The sequence below is a fragment of the Callionymus lyra genome, chromosome 2, assembly GCF_982586985.1.
Source record: "Callionymus lyra chromosome 2, fCalLyr1.hap1.1, whole genome shotgun sequence".
In the NCBI taxonomy this organism is placed as follows: domain Eukaryota; kingdom Metazoa; phylum Chordata; class Actinopteri; order Syngnathiformes; family Callionymidae; genus Callionymus; species Callionymus lyra.
In genome coordinates this window covers 23815660-23836927 of record NC_141819.1, presented here as the reverse complement: position 1 = coordinate 23836927, position 21268 = coordinate 23815660, and the positions used below count along the sequence as shown (strand labels likewise).

The 21268-nt window shown below is 41.3% G+C and overlaps 1 protein-coding gene across 9 annotated transcripts in view; it reads left to right on the top strand.

Annotated features, from left to right (window-relative positions):
* Window positions 1–4806: 4806 nt before the first annotated feature.
* nrxn1a (neurexin 1a) overlaps window positions 4807–21268 on the top strand; it is a 63579-nt gene continuing 47117 nt past the window's right edge. The window contains exons 1-4 of one of the 9 annotated variants that reach the window (XM_087784226.1): window positions 4807–4992; window positions 5648–7004; window positions 12664–12681; window positions 13170–13199. In XM_087784226.1, coding sequence (XP_087640352.1) covers window positions 6272–7004; window positions 12664–12681; window positions 13170–13199 — 781 coding nt within the window. In that variant the 5' untranslated portion in view covers window positions 4807–4992; window positions 5648–6271. The remainder of the gene's footprint in view (window positions 4993–5647; window positions 7005–12663; window positions 12682–13169; window positions 13200–21268) is intronic. The other 8 variants (XM_087784222.1, XM_087784218.1, XM_087784220.1 and 5 more) reach the window with 8 other exon arrangements.

Here is a 21268-nt window from a genome sequence, read left to right as displayed (position 1 = left end):
CAGACTAAACATACGAATAGCTTGAAGAACCTCTTGAAGAACCAGTGGTTCACAAGTCAGGTCATTAAACCATCAACGTTAAAGAGGTTTTAAAGATATCGCCAGTTATTTGTTGATGTATACAGTTTAGTGTTTTGTAATTCCTTCAAACTGAAGTGAATATTGAATTGATCGTCAGAGACTCTTGGATGAGAGTCAGTGAACGGATACATGTGTAGCCTTCACTGGAAACACCTGAACTGCTGGATGAGAACAGCAGCCGTGGATATTTACTCACCCACGCTCGGCTCCTTCTTGCTCCGCTCTTGTATGTTTTGGGGGAACATTTAATTGCTCCATCGAGAACTGTTTTGAACGAAAAGTGAACTTATGAACCTGCCGTGGTGGTTCTGGTCCATATCTAACCAATCATGGGTTTAATTAAAAACATCTTATGGGCCAAAAGGTGCCAATAAATATTTCCTCTGAAGGGTTTTTAAATGATCACAGATAGTGTTGGTGTACAGCCTCGGCAAGTTAATGCTGTGCTTTACTTCTTGTTATCAGTTACTTTGACCAACGTATACCTACGGCTTTCAAAGGTCATTTTCAGTTTATTTTGATTACAGAGTGAATGATTATGTATTACTTATATTATTAGTAATGCTGCTTCTGAGAGTTTAAGATCCTACAGTTATTCTCTAGATATTAAAGTGATTGTTTACCCAAAATAAGAAACACATTTTCTACTCACCCACATGTCGACTAATGGTTCAGGATTATTTTCCGAGTAATAGTTATAGACCAAAAATTAATTCATTTTAATGTAGCAACTGGAGCACAGTTGTCTTCGTCTTTATCTTCGTCTAAAAATAAACTTAAAATCATCCAAATACCTCCAAACTGCTCGTCCGTAACATCAACAACATTGAAGTTTGTTTGTAGCGGGAACTTCAGGTCTTTCAGCTCCAGCTCCAAGTTTTTACTCATTTAAACACATCGCAAGAGTCTGTGCGGAGGATTTACGATGATGGCTGAAGTAACTTCGGCTAAAAACGGGCTTTATAATAAGGAATATAATAGTGAGTAAACGGACAAAATGAACTCCTCCTCCGATAAAGGTGATGAGGCAGAGCTGATTATTACGGCAGAGATCATAGCGTAAGTAACAGCTTTCAGCCAGAAACACACACAAGTGAAACACTGATGAGATAAAGAGAAGTGAAGGACTTATTGAACAGCAATATTTCAGGTGTGGACGCATCGAACAGCCAGCTGTACAGGTTGAGTGCAGAGAATACCTTTCTACCTTTCTTTCTACCTTTCTTTCTACCTTTCTACCTTTCTACTTTTCTACCTTTCTACTTTTCTACCTTTCTACCTTTCTACTTTTCTACCTTTTTTTTCTACTTTTCTAACTTTCTACCTTTTTTTCTACTTTTCTACCTTTCTTTCTACTATTCTACCTTTCTACTTTTATACCCTTTTTCTACTTTTCTACCTTTCTACCTTTCTTTCTACCTTTCTACTTTTCTACCTTTTTTTCTACTTTTCTAACTTTCTACCTTTTTTTCTACTTTTCTACCTTTCTTTCTACCTTTCTACTTTTATACCCTTTTTCTACTTTTCTACCTTTCTACCTTTCTTTCTACCTTTCTACTTTTCTACCTTTTTTTCTACTTTTCTAACTTTCTACCTTTTTTTCTACTTTTCTACTTTTCTACCTTTCTTTCTACCTTTCTTCTATTCTACCTTTCTACTTTTATACCCTTTTGCTACTTTTCTACCTTTCTACCTTTCTTCTTTTCTACCTTTTTTCTACTTTTCTACATTTCTACTTTTCTACCTTTCTTTCTAGCTTTTTACATTTTTTCTACCTTTCTTCCTTTCTACCTTTCTTATTGTCTACCTTTCTTTCTACCTTTCTACTTTTCTACCTTTTTTGCTACTTTTCTACCTTTCTTCTTTTCTACCTTTTTTCTACTTTTCTACCTTTCTACTTTTCTACCTTTCTTTCTACCTTTCTACTTTTCTACCTTTCTTTCTAGCTTTTTACATTTTTTCTACCTTTCTTATTGTCTACCTTTCTTTCTACCTTTCTACTTTTCTACCTTTTTTGCTACTTTTCTACCTTTCTTTCTACATTTCTACTTTTCTACCTTACTTTCTACTTTTCTACCTTTCTTTATACCTTTTTACATTTCTTTCTACCTTTCTTCCTTTCTACCTTTTTAACTTTCTTTCTAACTTTTTCCTACCTTTCTAGCTTCCTTCCTTCCTTCCTTTCTTTCACAAGGAAGATTAGACACTATGATCTTCTTGACATTCATTGAAACCTTCTCTGTGTAGTGTTAGTGAAGCTTGTATACATTTTCTTTCTTTCTGTCTTCCTTCCTTCCTTCCTTTCTCTCACAAGGAAGAAAAGACGCTATGATCTTCTTGACATTCATTGAAACCTTCTCTGTGTAGTGTTAGTGAAGCGTGTATACATTTTTTTCTTTCTGTCTCTTTCTTTCTATCTTTCTTTCTTTATTCTCTCCTTTTATTCTCAGCTCTTTATTCCTTCATGTTAACCTTTCTAGTGCTTGATATTTGTTTATTTGAGCTACTTTTTCCACATGCTTTTCACTTCTGCCGTTGGTCACTTTGCTGCTACTTTTCTGTTCTCTCTTCTCTTCCACAAGCGTGTTTTATTCACCTACTTGTATTCTCATTCTGTTTTCATTCCCGTGAGCTTCTTTCCTGCATTTTTTTTACGGTTCTCTACTATTCTTTTCTTCCTGTTCCTTCCTCGTGCTCGTCATCGTGGTTTAGACTTATTACCCTTTCCATGCTCGTGTTCTACTCTGTGACTTTTCTGTTCTTCTATTGGTTCTTCTGTTTATATTCTTTAGCTGATGAAATGACTCTCTTTTCAACCCCCACAGAACACACATGTGGTTCTCTACACTAGTATACAGTACAACAGTGGCAGCTACAAATAAATCATGTTTGATGACGCCTCTTACTATGGTCGCAGTAGTATTACACTTACATGTGTTTCTTTCTAATCTCATCTTCTCAGTCACGTATCTTTGATTGACACACTTGTACAATTGTCTACTAAACATATGAGGGTTTTAAAAAGAGACAAGAATTATTTTTCACCAAATATTTATCCTCTAGCTAATGTGTTTGTTCTTAATGAGGTTGAAACTGCCTTTATTCATGTCATGTGATTAAATACGCTTTGATCGGTTGTATTTAGGTAGGTAGAACTTTATTTATTTATTTCCAAATTATCCACAGCAAATACAGCAATTTTTCATAAAAATAATCAAAATAAAATAAGAACAAAGAGAAATAAAGAGAAAGAACAAGATGATACAATCTTAAGTCTAAAGATAAAGAACATAGATCAAAGAAAAATAACAAACACAAAGGATACAAAGATTAACATACAATTTTATTTTGTTTAATAAGATGTTTACTTTGTAATGTTAAGCTAATATTTTAATAACTTTTCTTAGTCTGTTTTGGATTGGTATGTAGTCACGTCAACTGTAAAAACTCGCTCGTCGTTAAGGCTCTCGATCTAGCAGTGAGATGGTTAATATTAAAGATCGACTAAAGTGTTGATTTTAGTGTGTCTTTAATAGATGTTGGACTCTATTGTACTCATCAGTGTGTGTTTGTACAAAACTCTCTTTTCATTGAAATATTTACATTAGAATGTGCTTATGCTTGAAAACAGTGTTTTTCTGGAGATTGAATCTTGTTTACCATATCCACACCTACTCTGCTGTGATAACATTAAGGTCAAGGTTTGTCATCGTGCATCATCAATTAGGAAGTATCCAACTCCAAGGCACTCGTTGTATAAACTTAGCATGGCATGATTACAGCTGGCTGGAGGAGGAGTGAAGCCATTATTACGTCATAGTAGACTCTGCTCTCGTAACCTATGGTTCGCTGAGATTTCAGATGAGGGAGAACTTTATAAAGTAATAAGTTCAAAACATGGTCATGATGAGAAACTTAGTGTATCTTGGAGAGGAAGACTTCAACATTTAAAACATGTGAGTCAGGAGATTTTTCACATTATTCGCTTCAAACTTCTCTCAATGCTGACCATGACTCCTCAACCGCACTGACTCGATACAATGATTGATGGAAATGTATATATTTTTAAACCCATTAATTCAAGTTGTGTTTTAGACAGAGTTGAACACTGGGGGTTAGAGGGGGAGCGTCTTCGATGTTTCAAACATTCGTGCGAGATCATTTAAGTTATGCGGCCTTTTCCCCTTGTTTTCCTTCTCACCCCCCCCCCCTCTCTCTCTCCCTCTCTCTCTCTCTCTCTCTCTCTCTCCCTCTCCCTCTCCTTGAGAGTTGGCATCTTCTCCGCTCGCTCCCTGCAGCGCAAAAGAGGGCCATCGTCACTGTCACTCACGGATTTAATCACTCGGATCTTCCTCTTTTATTTCTCGCCCTCGCTGTGTTTCTCTACCTCCGGTAATTGCGTTTCTCTCTCTCTCTCTCTCTCCTTCACTTTCTCTCTCTCTCCCTCACTTTCTCTCTCTCTCCCTCACTTTCTCTGTCCAAGGTGCTGCAGCAGCAGCGGCGCGCCTGGCCCCGCCCACCACCCCTCCCTCGTCACTCCCTGCGCGGTCACGTGATCCCCGTCAGACTGCACCTTTTCAGAGAGAGAGAGAGAGAGAGAGAGAGAGAGAAAGAGAGAGAGAGAGAGAGAGAGAAAGAGAGAGAAAGCGCGCGCGTGAAGGAGCGAGACGTTGAATATAAACTAGCAGGAGTGAGCGCGTGCGAGTAAAAGGGCGCGCGGATAGGAGAGAGAGAGTGAGAGACAGAGAGGGAGAGAGAGAGAGGGTGAGAGCAGCAGCAGCACCTTGTCGCTCAGAGGCTCGGGATACATTTTTTCTTGCTCTCCATCCACCGGAGACTCTCTGCTCCTGCCGGTCACGAGCGGAAGAAGAGACGCAGCAGCACCGGATGTCAGGAGGCGCGCGAGGCAAGGTTGGTAAAAGCGCACGTTTTTTTTTTTCTAGCGGGTTCACGCGCGGCTGCTGTTGTGTTGACCGGGGCGAGGCAGGTGTGTGTGTGTGTGTGTGTGTGAGACTGGTGAGTGTAGGAGGCACAACAACACAAAAAAAAATAAAAAAAATGGAGGAGGTATGACGGCTCAATCGAGAATCGATATTTCAACCGCAGTCGTTCAGCCCGTCCATCAATAACAGAGATGTCGCCGTGTCTCCTCCTCCTTCACCTGCTCTCTCCATTGAAGAAGTGTCGTGTTGTGTGTCTGCGCGTGAGGAGGTGTTGTGTGTCTGGCAACACGTTTAAACGACGCGGCTTGACTCATCCGCCGCAATGGAGACATACAAACATACCGGTACACACTCCAACACACTCCCTCATCGATACATCTGATCAGGTTTTTTTTTTTAATGTTCCATCCCGGTGTGTTTTTTTAATTTTAGTGTCGGTGTCAGGGATTCCACCTCACGAGCCTCCTGCGGCACAGCAACACACCACTGTTGAGAAATACCCTGAAATATGTTTGTGTATACACGAGCCAGTGTGTGTGTGTGTGTGTGTGTGCGTGTGCGTGTGCGTGTGTGTGTGTGTGTGTGACCCTCCTTGATGGTTCCGTCTTCTGTTCTTTCTGTAGGTCGCTGGCGAGAGTGATGACAAGGCAGTGAGAGACACACGTACCTAACTCACACACACACACACACACACACACACACACCCCCCACACACACACACACACACATCTGTTTTGCCCACACACTCTTGCCCCACCAGGAAAAAAGGAGTGTGGGGGGAAGAGAGAGAGAGAAAAGTCTGCTATGACGTGTCATTTCTCTCCATTACCAGTGTGTAAGCCACACACACTCGGCTCCGTGGGGAGTTGCCTGCATGGGGGATACGGCCCTATCTAGGCCACAAAGATGGAGCTCCAATCCCATTCGTCACGTATCTCACACGTCTAGAGATGTTCGCACCTGGAGTCTCATATGTCACACGTGACCAATGAAGGACCGGATGGAGAGGGATTAGAAGCATCGCAGAGAAAGACCCCGTATGCCAGTCGGCCGACCCCCCGTCCCCCCCGTCCCCCCACCCACCGTTGGACCCTAGTTTTGAAGAAAAAAAAAAGTGGTTTCCATCCTCAAGAGTGCCAACTTGGTGCCACCGATAGTGGGTCGCAATGAGCTTCAGGCTGGAGGCAGAACCCCAGCTCTAGCCTCTTATTTCCCTCTGGTGTGAGCGTTCTTGAGCAGGTGCGTGCATGAGTGTGATGGCGGTGTGTGTTTGGGCGGCGGCCCCGCTGCTCTTCCTGGGACTGTGCCTGTGCAGCGTGGGGGGCCAGGCCCACGGAGAGGTCTTGGAGTTCGGAGGCATCTCCAGCCAATGGGGCAGGTTCCCCGTGTGGAACGCCTGTTGCGAGAGCGTGCTGAGCTTCAGCCTGCGGACTCACAGCCAAGAGGGCCTCCTGCTCTACCTGGACGACGAGGGCTTCTGCGACTTCCTGGAGTTGCTGCTCCTCCACGGCCACCTCCGCCTGCGCTTCTCCATCTTCTGCGCCGAGCCGGCCGAGCTTCAGTCGGGCGTGGCGCTGAGCGACGGCCACTGGCACGCCGTGCGGGTCAGGCGGGACTGGAAGAACACCTCGTTGGAGGTGGACGGACGACTGGAGGGTTGGGCGGAGGTCAAAAGCAAGAGGAGAGACATGACTGTGTTCAGCCACACCTACATGGGCGGGGTGACCCCCGACCTCCACGCCTCGCCCCTGAGGCTCACCTCGCCGTCGGTCAGGGAACACAACGCCTTCCGGGGTTGGATCACGTCGGTGGCCATCAACGGCTCGCTGGTGGCGCTGGACAGCTCGGAAGGCGTCACGGTCACCGCCGGATGCGGGCCGGACCACCGGTGCCAGAACGGAGGGGTGTGCAGCGTGGTCAACGAACGGGCCGTCTGCGACTGCTCTGACACCGGTTTCCAAGGCAACGACTGCAGCGAAGGTAAGCCCCTGAACCATGCTGACCCCATAATAAACATCCCATCCACAAGCACATACACCAGCACATCCAATAATACCCATCATACCGTCGTTCTAAACAAAAGAAACGACCACACAATAAACAGGTTGTTCTTGGAAAGGACGTCCACAGGTAGTAGCTCTTTATTTAGAACATCCCTCCCTAGAGTTCGGCGCCTGAACCACGAGCGCTCACACCTTAGCTTAATTCTCATTACGTGCAGCAGACGAACTCCCGGGCCGAGATGGGCTCCGGTGGTGGTGCGCTCGGCAAAATCCACTAATCATATAGATCCAGTGGTGCGTGGACGCCGGCTTGTTGTCACACATTTTAATTGGGAGCGAGGCTAAGAGGCTGGAAATCAGTGTTCATCACCCGACCGCCCGAGGTAATGGCTTTCGCATTGATTCCAGATATCGTCATGGGTACGACGTACTGGAGGTAGAAGGGGTATTTTTGTGTACGACCTTTGACCTCGCTCGCATTGTGTAGAGGTGTCCGCGCACATTTGTACGACGGGTTGTTTTTAGGAGAATTCCTTTCGTGATTATAAGTGAAACCCTACGATGAAAATGCAAATTGAAGTATTTAACTTGGACGGTGCTAATACCACGGAGGCCTGTGCCGGACACACACGTCTAATGACGGCCATTATACGAGAAAACAGTTTCCTAATGAGCTCAGCTACCATGTTATGACTGATGCTGCAAAATGGTTTTTAGTTCTGCCTGCTTGCATCGTGGATCTCTTCGGATTGGATACGGTTCATTCACACGACGGCGGATCTGAATCCCAAATCGATAAAAAGTATCAGTTACCGCATTTAGTGTTTCTGCTTGACGTCGAAGAAAACCGTACGGTCGTGCGTCGGCCATTGATTTCTTTTAACGACGAGAGCAGAGCAGGCCTTGTCGCCCGGCCACTATTTGTCATCCATCTGACCTCACACCTAGCCCGGCAACCACTTTCAGCATCACACCTCCCTCTAGCCTCCCCGCAGCATCGCTCGTAGTGGACGGTGTGCCGGAATGTTACCATGGAGACAAGTCCGAGGGAGGGAGACCTCATACCAGGAGTGTTTTTTTCAGCGCTTGCTCTTTCTGCCGCCACCATCCCCCTTAATAACCTTTGTAATGTAAGATATTTATGCCCGTTTATTTATAAATAGTAGCTACAAAAGTATGTTTCATATATTTATTATATTATCTTCATCAAAACACAGTGATATTCTTCTTAGGGTTTAGTATAAATGAACAAAGTATCAAGTGTAATACATAATCTTGAATAATACTCTGTTTAATCCCACTGTACAATATACAGCTCAGATTATACTTGCTGGACATGTTTTCATCTGTCATTCAGACAACATGGACAATAATTAGTTGGATTTTTACAACTTTACCCTAATTTAATGTCGTTTTGGGACAGATGCAAATAGCAAAATCACATGCAAAAAAAACACATAATTAGAATGTTCCTTATCCTTATCTTCCTTATTTTAGTTTTAATTAAATTCAAAAACATGAGAAATGTCCAAATATCCGTTCTTCTAATTCAACTATCAACTCAATCTCTGAACTATTTTCCTTCGTTTAATTATATTTGTACAAACAAATGAACGTTAAGTTGTTCCTGACATCAGCTGTCCATTCAAATCAACAAGAAATAGAAGAAAATAAGGATAATATATATTTTTTTTTACATGACTGTGCTTTAAAATATGAAACAGATGATTCTACAATATAGTTTGAAACGAGTAACATTTTAATGTCAATGGAAAAAGTCAACAGCACTACAAGAATAACTTAAAGTTCACCACAATATTGAATGTTTTTACTATAAACTCGCAAAACTCAAAATGACGGCGAATTGTAAAGTCTTAACTGACTCCATAAATCAGTGTTTGTCTCACTACGAGATGCTCTAAATGCTTTTCATTTATTATTGTAAAGTCCAATTTGATTTCAGCCTCACATTAAATAAATCATATTTAGTTTATTTTCTACTGTCGAAATTAAACTATTTGGGCGACTTAATATTAGCTGGGCGGGTCTATCCACCATATATATAAAAAAATAATGAGGAATTGAGAGGTGGAGCTGTTATAAGCCTCCTGCAGAGGTGTGTGCGATGCTGAAAATGTATATGCAGTTGCTGCTGGTTGGAAATGGTGTGTGATGTCAGGGCCCAGCAGGAGATGGTGGCTCATGTGAGCAGAAATGAAAGACAAGGAAGAGATGTGGAGACATGCTAGCTTCTTGGTGCCTTAGAACATTTATACAAACGATTTAGCATCTTAAATACTAACACCTGCTATAAATAGACATCCACCATATGCTCAAGCGACTCTAATGCATATGATCCCTTCAGTAAAAGGAATAAAAAATATGGAGATTGATGGTGAAAAGGGAAGTTATATTTAGCTAAAGCAACACATTATAAATGACAGAATCATAAAACAAAATGCAGAAAAATATGTATATACTTGACAAATCAAATAAGATATACATACTTGTGTAATGAAAAAACGATCTGCATTCAGTTATGTCATTAAAAATAAATAAAATAACATGCATTTATATTTAAGTACATATTCTATTCAGTGAAGTAGAAAAGTATGAATTAATGGATAAATCATCAAATATGTTCTACTATCTCTTTTCAATCTCTAAAACCCTCCTTTAAAAAAAGGATTTGAGTATGATTTATAATTGTTTAATAGGAGTTAATAATTCCATTATTTGTAAAATGTAAGCCAAAAAATTGTTCATGATTAAAAGAGTACGAGTGTATAATTTGCAGATAAACTGTAAACTGATGTAAAGGACAATAGGAGATTAAAATAAACAATAATCAATATAATAAAACCTTTTTCATCTGCTTTAATAAACATAGTTATTTAGACTCGGATGCTTTGTGTAACAACTTGACAGTTTAAAATCTACATGATGGCATCAGCACAATGTTGCAAATGTCATATAAAATACCCAGTGATCATGTAGATATCTGACGGAGCACTAATTTTATAATAAAATCCTTCTTCAATTATAATATGACAGTTTGGATGCTTTCCACTTCGAATCAGGGTTCGTGATGAAATGCCTTCAGGGTCTTTTGGATAAGGGCAGGATGATGAAATTGATGAATCGATTGAAGATGATGAAATTTAGAATGGATTTAATAGTATTGCTCGGTTAGAATGAAAAGTCAGTTCTTCTACTCAAAGCGTATTCACTCTCAATATTAACACACAATAATGACGGAAAGAGCTACATGTGGGTTGGTTAGTGATGAACTAAAACTCAAGACCGGGGGGTGGGGCAAATCCAGGCTTCCAAATAGTTTTATGAGGCCCAATATATCTTTAAAAATATGTATAGTAAGATTTTAAAATAAATTAACTTTCACCAAAAACTAAATGTCTAACAATGTTGAAAGTTATTCTGGTAAAATTTAGAGGAAAAAAAACATTTTCGGGCAAAAGAAGAGAATTTTTTACAAAAATGTGCTTTTAAGAATTATTTTGAAACTGATTATTAAAAAAAAAAGCTACATGGAAACTAGTGCTGGTACTTTGGTGCATCTTTGATTTTATTTCATGTTGAATTGTTAAAAGTCAATGTTTAGTTTCCATTAGATCAAAATAGGGGATTTAGGAAACATAAAAAGTAGTGAATAAACACAATTATTTTTTACAAAATTACTGTTGAAGGCATTTTTTCACTGACATATACTGAATATATTTATATACCAAATTGGACCACACAGTGTATGGGATGATACTTTCCAGGGAATATGCCGGAACTGTGGGATCTGTGGGTACCACATGATCCTCGAACAGCTCTACAATCTTTTCAATAACATGGAGAGATGAAGTGCATCAAAATTCACTAATGAACCGGTGCTGTCGCGCAGAGAAGCGAGGTAGACGGCAGAGAAGACGACGGCTCGTGCTTGTCTTTGATGGAGAAAAACAAGAGTGCCCTTTTGGAAATGTAAATTGTTGTGTGAGGAGCTATGAAGTTGTTTTGTACAATCATGGATTGAAGGCTTTGTTTTTTCACTCGGTGAGTTATGTGACTTCTACTGTCATTTCCACTCCAGTGTCAGTACCAAGGCTGCCGAGGTTTAAAGCGAAATCATTACTCTCTGATACAGACAAAAATCTTTTCATGAATCTTTAATTCTGATGCCCTTTTCTTCTTGTAATAAAAACATCTGCGATTTTCAAGACTCATATTTTATAATGAAAAATACACACATATAAATGCACCGTTATATAGAGACTACACAATCATACATTGATCATTGTGTAATTGTATAGTTAAGTCAAAAAGAAAAGGGACTTTTATCACTGGAAATACAGTAATACACTCCTGTTAATTGAGTTACTGTGTGCAGGAGATCACACAATATGAACGTAAAAAAAAGTCTTGGGTTAAGCACCTTGGTTAATTTTTAATAAAAGTCTCACAACAGAACATTTAAAAATACATACTCCAGGTGTGACGTGATAAAGTTTTATACCAAGACACTGCTCAATAAGTTAACTTTTGAGCTTAAAACACAAATAAATTTGATTGATATAAAAACTGGAATAACGATGAGATCCAGGATTTGAAACTTTAGGGAATAGATGCTGTAATGTTAATTTTAAGTTTGACTTTAAGTCAATCATTGCCTTCTTAAAACTGAAGTCTAATTACATTGTAATAAACTCATTCATTCTCAGTCATTTTTCTTAAAGTTAACAAAGCCATCTGATTATTCTTTTAATGGTCAAGTGTAACTGGAAATGATGTAATTGATGGCAATTACTGTGTAGCTCTTTATTTAATGTGATTCATCAGCCTTACTCCGGAGAACAATATGTGCGCTATTACAAAAAATATTGCTGAAGCAAGTCACCGGCGTTTGTGCACAGCGATGCATAGATGTAATTACTGTCAAAGCAATCCTGCCCTCGGCTGAAGGCGCCGTGAACTCGGCTTGTTAGGCCCGGCCTGGCTCGCTATGTCCTTGAGGGCAAATTGCTGTTAGCATGCTAATGGCTCAACCTGCTTCCACCAGGCCACGAGCGCAAGGGCGAGCAAAACACACAGATTTTAAACACACACGATCACACTCACAGACTCACACTCGTGCATGTCTCTGGTCCTCCTGCACTGCTAACCCCCCCTACATGTTCTCCTTGCTATTCCACGTACGGTCAATGTTGGTGTGAAAGACTAAGAGAATGGCAGCGAGGCTGTGAGTGCGAGTGGTTTTTGCATGCATCTGCTTTGGGGGCCCCCCCTGGGAGCCGGAGCTACTGCGAGGTAAGTCCTGGGGTAAAATGGCTCTTGAGCGTAAACAACACAGGTAGGAGTTTGTATTTCCGCTCTCTTTTCTTCTTCCTGTTCGTGTGTGTGCGTCTGCTTCCAAACGCCTCTTTAACATGTGCTGCCATTAATGGGGGCCACGTCCTCCACGTTATTAACTTGGACGTCTGCATGACAATAATTGACGGTATGCACGTAACCACGGTAACTCCGGACAGGTGTGCATGCACAGTAAGTAGCCAGGTGATCCAAGGGCAGAGCATGCATGTTAATGAATGTCTGTCTTTCTCTTTCTTCGCTTGGCTGCCACTCCTCTCCAGAGCACAGCTACACTCCAGGTAGGTCACACTTCTGTTTCATCTCCATAGACTTATATCTCGATTCCATCGAGGGGTTTTTATGAAGTCGCCGCTCAAGTCTATTTTGCTTGAAGCATGCATTTGCAGCTCCTAGTCAAAGACTTACTCGCCACTTGTTAGCGTCCCTTTTTCCGGGCTCTTGATTGTGGAAGCTCGAGGTAGCCACGATAAATGTGTGTCGGTCTTTGTGGGTATGTGTGGTTGTTGCTGACATCGGGTAAGTACTTCATCTCATGTGTAATCATCGGTAATGGCTCCGGGCCTCGAGGTTACTTAGACAATACACATACTGTAAACACGGTAACACATCGTGCTGCGTCGTCCTATTGAAGCTAAAACACACACGGGAATGGACAGAAGTATTTATGGCACAACCACAGAGCGACATGATAGACGCACAACAAACACGATCACCGCCTCCCATAAGCCTTCCTTGTGCTGACTTTGCTCTTGTCTTCCTTTTTAAGGTCTGGCACACCTGATGATTGGCGACCAAGGTATGACCTCTTCTTACCTCACTTCCTGTGCTATACCCCACCCCCCCCAATCCCCCTCCACACCCATCTCTCATTCACAACTCCCAGTATCACCACTTCATTTCATCACCACCTGGCGCAAGTGGAAGTTGTCTCTCTAGGCACTGAACTAAGGTCAGTTCTTATTTTTGCTAATTGAGATTGCCCGGGTTTTTTCAAACAGCCCCATTTGGACTCATCAGAAAACTCACTTTTAATTCTGGCTGAAATGCCCCCCTCTGGCGATTTTGCAGAGGAAAGGAATAAATATGAAGCAAGGCAGATGAAATGTTGGCCTGATTTCTTCGAACAGAAACGCCAGAGACGTTTCTGTCTGATTGAATGACGGAGGGCGGGAGGAGAGAGTAGCTTTATGCTGCCGTACATGTTAATGTCACGGACATGGTGCGCCGGGCCTGCTGACCGAGTGACTTCGTTGAATGGTTTGATTTGGTTTTTTCCTCTTCATTTCACCCCGTTATTGGCAATCTGATTAAGAATGCACTGAAGGTGGACAGCAATAACTTAAGTTAATGTGAAAACACTGTGAGAACAATGTCAATACATTCCTGCAAAATGACCGCTCAACAGTGAACAGAAAAACCTGTGAGAGAGCCGCAGTGATTCATCATCATCCCAGGGTTTGAAAACTCAAACTCCTGTGTTTATTTTTAACTATTGTTGTCCATTTTTTTAAAATCATTTGCCAGATTGCCATTCATGTCATCTTCCCGCTTGTGTTGTCTGTCTTCACACACGCAACGCCGGGAGCATGTGATTCCAGACAGATTTTTTATTTTGAAAGACAATTTAGCCTCGCTTTCAGTTTGTCCAGCAGTTACCAGTCTTGTTACTCCCTTTTTCTTTGTTCCTGTTTGGGATTCTGTCCTTTTGAATTTAGCAGTGCTCGGAAAAAACCGCTTGGGTCCCTGGAAGGAAATGTTAAGCTTGTTGTGTGAGAGAAAAACAAAATTCAGGATTAGACCGAAAGTGAAATGATAACAGGAAACACATTTATGTTCCCTGAACTGTATTCCAGTTCTCAAAAAAAAGTCCCTCAGGTGGTCAGGTAAGGGGTTATTATTGTATGTTTCTTGTGTAGAGATTTTTATAGCCATGTGTGTACGCGTGCATGAACACGAACGGACGACCACGCTGTTGAACTCTGGGAAAAAAGGTAGGTGCCGCTCAACGTAGACGGCTCTGCATGACGCTGATGAATGCACTGATTGGTCCGTTTAAAGACAGCTCCGGCTGCGGCGGGCTGATCCGCTTCCATTGTGGTCTTTGATTGGATGAGAGAGGACATGATGACGGCTGTCGCCTGATGTGACGGCGCCGCACCGGTATTCCTGGGAAGTCTGGTGAAAAAAATAGTGGTGAAAGCAGGTGGCTGGAAAAATGTCTTGAATAGAACCCAAATGATGTTTTCAAGCAGCCATTTCGGCGAGACGTCTCTATTCCGACAGGGATCTTTCTTTGCAGACATATTTACCGTGTTTTGATCGCTGAGGGGGTTTGTAGTGCCAGTTTCTGTCTCAAAATATCGGCACTGAATCATCCAGGTGGCAGTAAAGTTTTTTAATTGCCTCATCGGGCTGATGCTGAGAATTTTAAATCACCTGCTTAAGCACCGAGGCGAACTAATGTGTCTCCAGTATTAGTGCACATTGTAACGGGGGGGGGGGGTTGGATCACAATGTCTGACTCCCTATAGGTCAAACTCATAGCGAGCGCGTGTCTCTATTCAATCCTTTGCCGTCTCTGGTTTGAAGAAGGGTGTGTTTGTGTGTGTTTGCTCTGCATGCTGAGACGTAGAGGCGAAGACGACGCCTAGCTTAGGTTAGCTCGGCGTAAAGAGGCTTTTTGAGGAACGAGCAAAGCTGAAATGAGTTTCTTTGAGGGGGTGTATCGGGTGCTCGGATGGTATGTCTTGAATTATATAAAGTGTGTGTGTGTGTGTGTGTGTGTGTGTGTGTGTGGAGCAATTGAGGAAAAAGAGCCTGTAACCGAACAGCTAAAGAATGGAATGATAGATGGAGAAGAGAGAAAAAACGAGAGGAAGATAAAGTGAGGCGTCTCGGTTCCTGTGATGTAGAGCGACCGGCTGTATCTGCAGAGAGACAGCGTTGCTCCTGTCTGCCCCTGCAGCCCACTCGCTCTCTGAGGGGCATCGGTGCTGATGGGGTGCCAGAGACCTTCCGCCCTCTCATAAAACACACCTATCCTTCTTAAAGCAACTAATGGCCTCGCACCACTAATCACTGAAGGAGGCTGAGATCCCTACATTGAGCGGAGAATACAATTCATAATTGGATTTTCATATCAAGTGTGGAGCCTCCAGAAATCTCCAAAAAATGAATGAATTGAATATGCTTATACAAACTACATTTTACCAGCGTTTTTTATTTTATTTTATCTCTCCATCTTTCTTTTTATTCAATCTTTGTATTATTATAATTGTTTTAGTTTGAAAATGATAATCAACGGTCATGATTCTGATAAACTATATTTGCATTGATTCAGGTTCTGATTACAATCTTGGTTTGTGTCGTCATCCGTCACATCAGGTCTATCTAGGAATACATAACAAGTTTTTTTAATTATTATTTGCAGTGTATTTGTGTGCGTTTGTGATGAGTGTGTAGAAAGTATTTCTGATGTGGTGCAGATGACGGGTTGTTAATAGCTTTACTTTAGTCTGAAATCATTTAGTTTATTCTGTATGATATATGTGACGGCATATTTAGAATGTGTCTTCTTTTGTATCCAAACAAGGAGCATAATAAACATAATGATTCATCATTAGTGTTGATTTCCACTTGTAATTAATATTGTCTAAGTTTAATATAAGACTATTTCTGACTGATTCTTTCAATGTTATAGGCAGATAAATGTACTGGAAAAGAGCCTCACCTAGAATATTTTTCGCCAGCTGCCACTGCATTTGACCTCTGTGTTGGCCGACAAATCTTTTGAGCTCATGGTCAAGTGATGCCTTGAAGTGGCTGTGGATATATTTTATATATTTTTTATTTATTTAAGTTAATAGTGGCGCTCACTTTATATGCAGGTGGTCCCAAAATAAATCCAGCAATCTCTGCTAAGCATAGACAAGTGGTCAGCTTTTCTTGCGGTGACCTTTAAGCGCATACGTACGTGAACAGACCGACAAAGACGCACACTCACACACGGTAACCTTTAGTGAGTGCCTGCTGAGTAGGTGAGTGAGTGTGTTGAGAGTAAATATGCATGAGTAAGGCTGCCTGCACAGATTCTTCACGGTCAGTGGTTGAACGGAAAAGAGTTTTGCATGTTTTAAGTCGGTGCGTGTTTTTCCCCCCCGTTTGTATGAGTGTATTCAGAAGTGGTGGATTATGAGTCATTACATGTGACTCACAAAGCGTCGGCAATCAGAGCGCTTCATTCGACCAAATTGTCTTCTAAAGAAGTCCTCATCACAGATGGACCCACACTCGCATAACACACAGCACATTGTTCCTCAAGTCGCAGTGTAATGTTTAAAAAAGCGTTCTCTGGTTTGTTTGTCCCTCCCTCGCTCTTTCCCTTCCGGAAATTCACATGGGTCTTCTCGCCCTGACACACACACACACACACACACACAGGCACACGTAATAGGCTTCATGCTGATTCCACCATATGTAAGGGTGGCAGCAGAAGCCAAGATCAGAAGAACCAGTTGGTACCAGCAAAGTACAGCATGTCTCTGGCTTCTTACTCACCATGAACCTAAGCAACCTCAACAAATACACGCTCTAATCAAAATGTTTAGTTCCATACAGCCCATTGAAATGTTTATTTTAAAAATACTTACATAAGCTTGTTATTAGTATGTTTTAACTGGTTCAATTTAAATTAAAGAAACATTGTCGATAGAAACCAAATCATTATCTATTGACAGTGGTCAACTTGTCTCCGGAGAACTGGTTTTACGCTCAATCCATATTGTTATTTTGTATATAAAATATAGAAATAGTTGTGTCCTGCTACAGACAAATAGTCGGACCATATAATTTACCCATTTTTAAATCCTTAAAACGTATTAAAACGGTTATGCTTGGCTTTTTTAATTTTATGTCGACCTTGAGTGCTGAGAAAGGCGCCTCAAAATAAAATGAATTATTATTATTAGTTTTCCAAAACATAGTGTCAAAACCATTGATTCATAATTGTGAGTCGGCGCAAGGTAAACATTGAAGAAAAGCCATTCAAGATGACATTTTTAATTTGCTCCAGCAATCACAAAGCACTTATCGTAGTTGATGTCTTGACAGGAAAATAGGTTATTTACGTCTTATCATACCAAGCTTGTTGCTTTGGCCTTGTACACTATTTTTTTCCTTTAATGTAACTTGACTTTTACTACGTCTTTGCAAATATGTAAGTGCCTTAATACTGGGGTCTCAAACTGACTTAGACTTGTCCGCAGGATTGGGGGGGGGGGTCCAAATTTGGTTTTGTTTAATGTTTTGTGTAATTTTGTTTTTTTTAAATGTTCATTTGGGTCTCTATTTTTCTTTAAAAAAATATATTCCATCTTATCTTTATAATAAAAGTTCTTAGACTGTAACGTTTGATGTGATTGAATTGATTTCTCAGCAGTCTTGTACAAAATGGAGTCCCTTGCTCGTCTCGGGTCGCAAGTTTGAGACCCCAGCATTGATCTATGTGAAGTCATATTGTAGAAGTGCTTGTTTGGATGTATAAAAGAATCTTTGGTTCCACACATGTCGACCACAGTCTAAAGATTTCATCCACTCCATGTCTTAACGTAAGCAGCCTCTGCCGCAGCAGCGCGTGCCCAATTTGGCAATACAAACAATCGAGTGTCGCCCAAATGAAGTGAGATCGAGACTTTTTGCAAGTGTTTGGTAATTGCCTGCCTGTTGGACTGACTGGCGAGGAGCTCGGTCCTGATGGCAGCATCTTGAAAATCTGTGAGGGAAAAAGAAAAAGCTGTTAACATTCATATGTGTGGATACTAGCTGGCGGCACTGATAAGCAACTGTAACAGAGTCTCCGAGTCAAAGGATTTTGAAGTCACGACCCTGCTTTTTTTGATTAGCTCAACTGAAGTCTACTTTGACATGCCTTGTTGGTCATTATGAATAATTGTCACTGCAGGACTGACACGTCACGACTTGCAGGCGTCTCAAAATGTATTCTTCTGCACCTTTTACCCCATTAGCACGAGTGTGAATCACCACACCATCAACAGCCCTTTAATGAAATACGCAGAGTTTAAAAATGAAGACATCAAACAGCCTCACCATTTAGAGGATAAAGGGAAATGATAGAGAGTGCAGGGAGGGAGCGGCGGGCGGGATAAGGCACAAAAGTGTGGAGAAGTGATGGTGAGGAAAGATATGGGCACATTATCAAAGTGGTAGAAAGGGCAGAAAGAGAAGGTCGGAGATGCAGGAACAGACAGAAATGAGATAAGACTGCAGCGTTTTCTCACCATTGTCGCTACATCTCTCCTTGGGCTCGCAAAAACCTGACAGAGCCTGATGTCAGCCGGGACCATATTCATCAGGGATGCAGATACTTCATCCAACACTCTGACACCGTCACACTTTTACACACAACAAAACATACACTTGGGGTTTTTTTTTGTACATCGTGATGTGGTCCTTCTGGAATAATCTGTCTGCGACCTTCACTGCTCACTGTGAAGGTGTGCTATTGGGTGTGAAGCAGCAGGGATTAACACCTCCACATCTTCTGCCTTGGTTAACATCAGCAGCTAGAGGTCGTTTCTCGAGAAGGAACTGGGCGCCTATTGCGGTTGATCAGATTTCCAAATACGTGCTGCGTTACCAAAAGTGACTAGATACTGAGCCCAGCCAATGGGGATTTTTTTGGGGGGTTCATTTATACTCACAATTTAGTACTATTTATAAACTGGTAAAGATAAGAAAAGTAAATAGACCTTTAGATATTGGCATTCATTTGAAAGGAGTGTGTCATTATAGTTAGAAACTGTCGTCTACACTTCAAATTCAATGTAATTATTTAGCTTTTGATATTGTTTTCCTGCAGTTTTTCACCTGCATTTAGGCAACTGTCCTAATAAAACTTCATAATTTGCCTTAAATGTCTCTAGTTTCTCCAGATATTTTTTTCAACAAAAGTTTTTGTCAGGAGACAAAGCCTACAACAAACCGGCAAGTTTTGGGCGCCTGCAGAGGGACCGGTTCCGCCCAACATACTTTAAAGCAGTGGTCCCAAAACTACGACCCGTTGGCCGTATATGGACCTTCTCCAAATTTGGCCTGGCTCCCTGAATAATACCAGACAAAAATATTATAGCCTAAAATGTTACTATCTTTCTAACGTGACTTCACTTCTGTGAAGAATCCAGAGGTAATTTGGTCATGCGATTGTCACACTTTTTTTCTTACAAACCGACCCCGGCCCCCCCATCATAGAAGGGAAAAGTTGCATGGCCCTCACAGGATAATGTTTGTGGACCCCTGCTTTAAAGGACTCCTTTGAGAAGTTAAATAATTAAGTACAATAACTAGCGAGCGGTTTTGAGTTTAACATTTCTTAACAAGTTGTTGTGACTCTGTGTCTGCTATGCTACTCCGCTCTACATTGTTCAATCTAAGCTGAAGGTTCTGTATCAGTTTCTCTGCCATTACACACACATTAAGGGAGTTTAACTGTGTTTTGTGTGCGTGTTTTTGTGTGTGTGACTAAAAGGGATGAAACTGACTCTGATCTTATCCCGCCGAAGACAAATTTGCCTGCAGACATTGTCATGGAAACAAGCTGGTTTCCCTGGGTACCAGAGAGAAGGCCAAATTTAAGCTACAGACCATGAAGAAAGAGATGAGCAGATATTAAAAACCAAAGAAAAAAAACAAGTACAAGAAACACTTTTTTTTAATGACAGTACATGCCCTGGTCTTTGTTATTGTGGTTTAAAATTAAATGTATTAGCTGTATCCAGGAAATTCGGTTTAAATAGATTAGAAAGAGACATGTTTTGTGCCCACAGTCAAAGTGATGTCTGAGGTCTGACAGATGAAACTAACCATGGCTTTTATTATTGCTTTATATTGTTTGTTATGTAGTCAGCGTTTCATGTTTTTATCAAAAAATCTCCTGAAGGAAATGATCATCCGTGGTAGAAGTGATTTTATCAGACGGAAAAAAAAAAAGACTTATTGGATTTGTCAAAAGTCAGCAGTGACACCACTCGTTTTTTTTTTCTACTTCAAGGATAGAGAAGGAGTCGCAGGTAGTGACGGAACAGGCGCCTACAGAAAAGACAGACGGACTTTAAAATAGGCTGAAGGATGGGTAGAGGAAGGGTGACAGATGAGCAGAAATGGAGAGAGAGAAACAGCCTTAGTGACAGAGAGGGAAGTGGAAGAGAACCAACTGGAGAGATTGTCCAGGCAGACAAACCTGGTGATAATATAAGGGAATTAAATATTTATATCTGTGCTGGTTTCAGAGTATTTTCTTCTTTCTCTCAATGCTTCTTCAAAAGCTGACCTTTTTGGATCTTGTCCTTTTGTACGCTTGAAAAGTCTCGAGTGTATTTAAAAGTAAAACGTTCCCAGGAAGATGAAGTCAAACATTCCCAGGAAGATAAATAACCAGCATATGATCCTACAATATGATACTCACCCCCCAAAAAAGTGTCCCATAAAGGCTAAAATGTATCCTCCTTAAAGGTCTTGGAAGTCTTGTGTTGCCTCTGATAGGTTTAAAAGTAGCTCTTTAATATCTTGGCTCACCTCACTGGGGACACTTTTACGCTGGTGGTAAGTAAAGAGGTTAACATTAGGAACGAGATGACTGGGAATAAATGTGACTGATGGAATTCTTTGTCATGTTTGGTTTAGTCATTTGCACATGGTCCCTTCAGCACCACGATGATCCCTCGTGGGTGATTGTTGAGTGGAAAGCTTGTTGAGTCTCTCTGGCCTCTTTGCTAAGAGTGTCTGTGGATCGTTTCTCAATAGTGGACTTAAACAATTGCTATTCTTTATGTGCCCCCTAATTTAAACCTA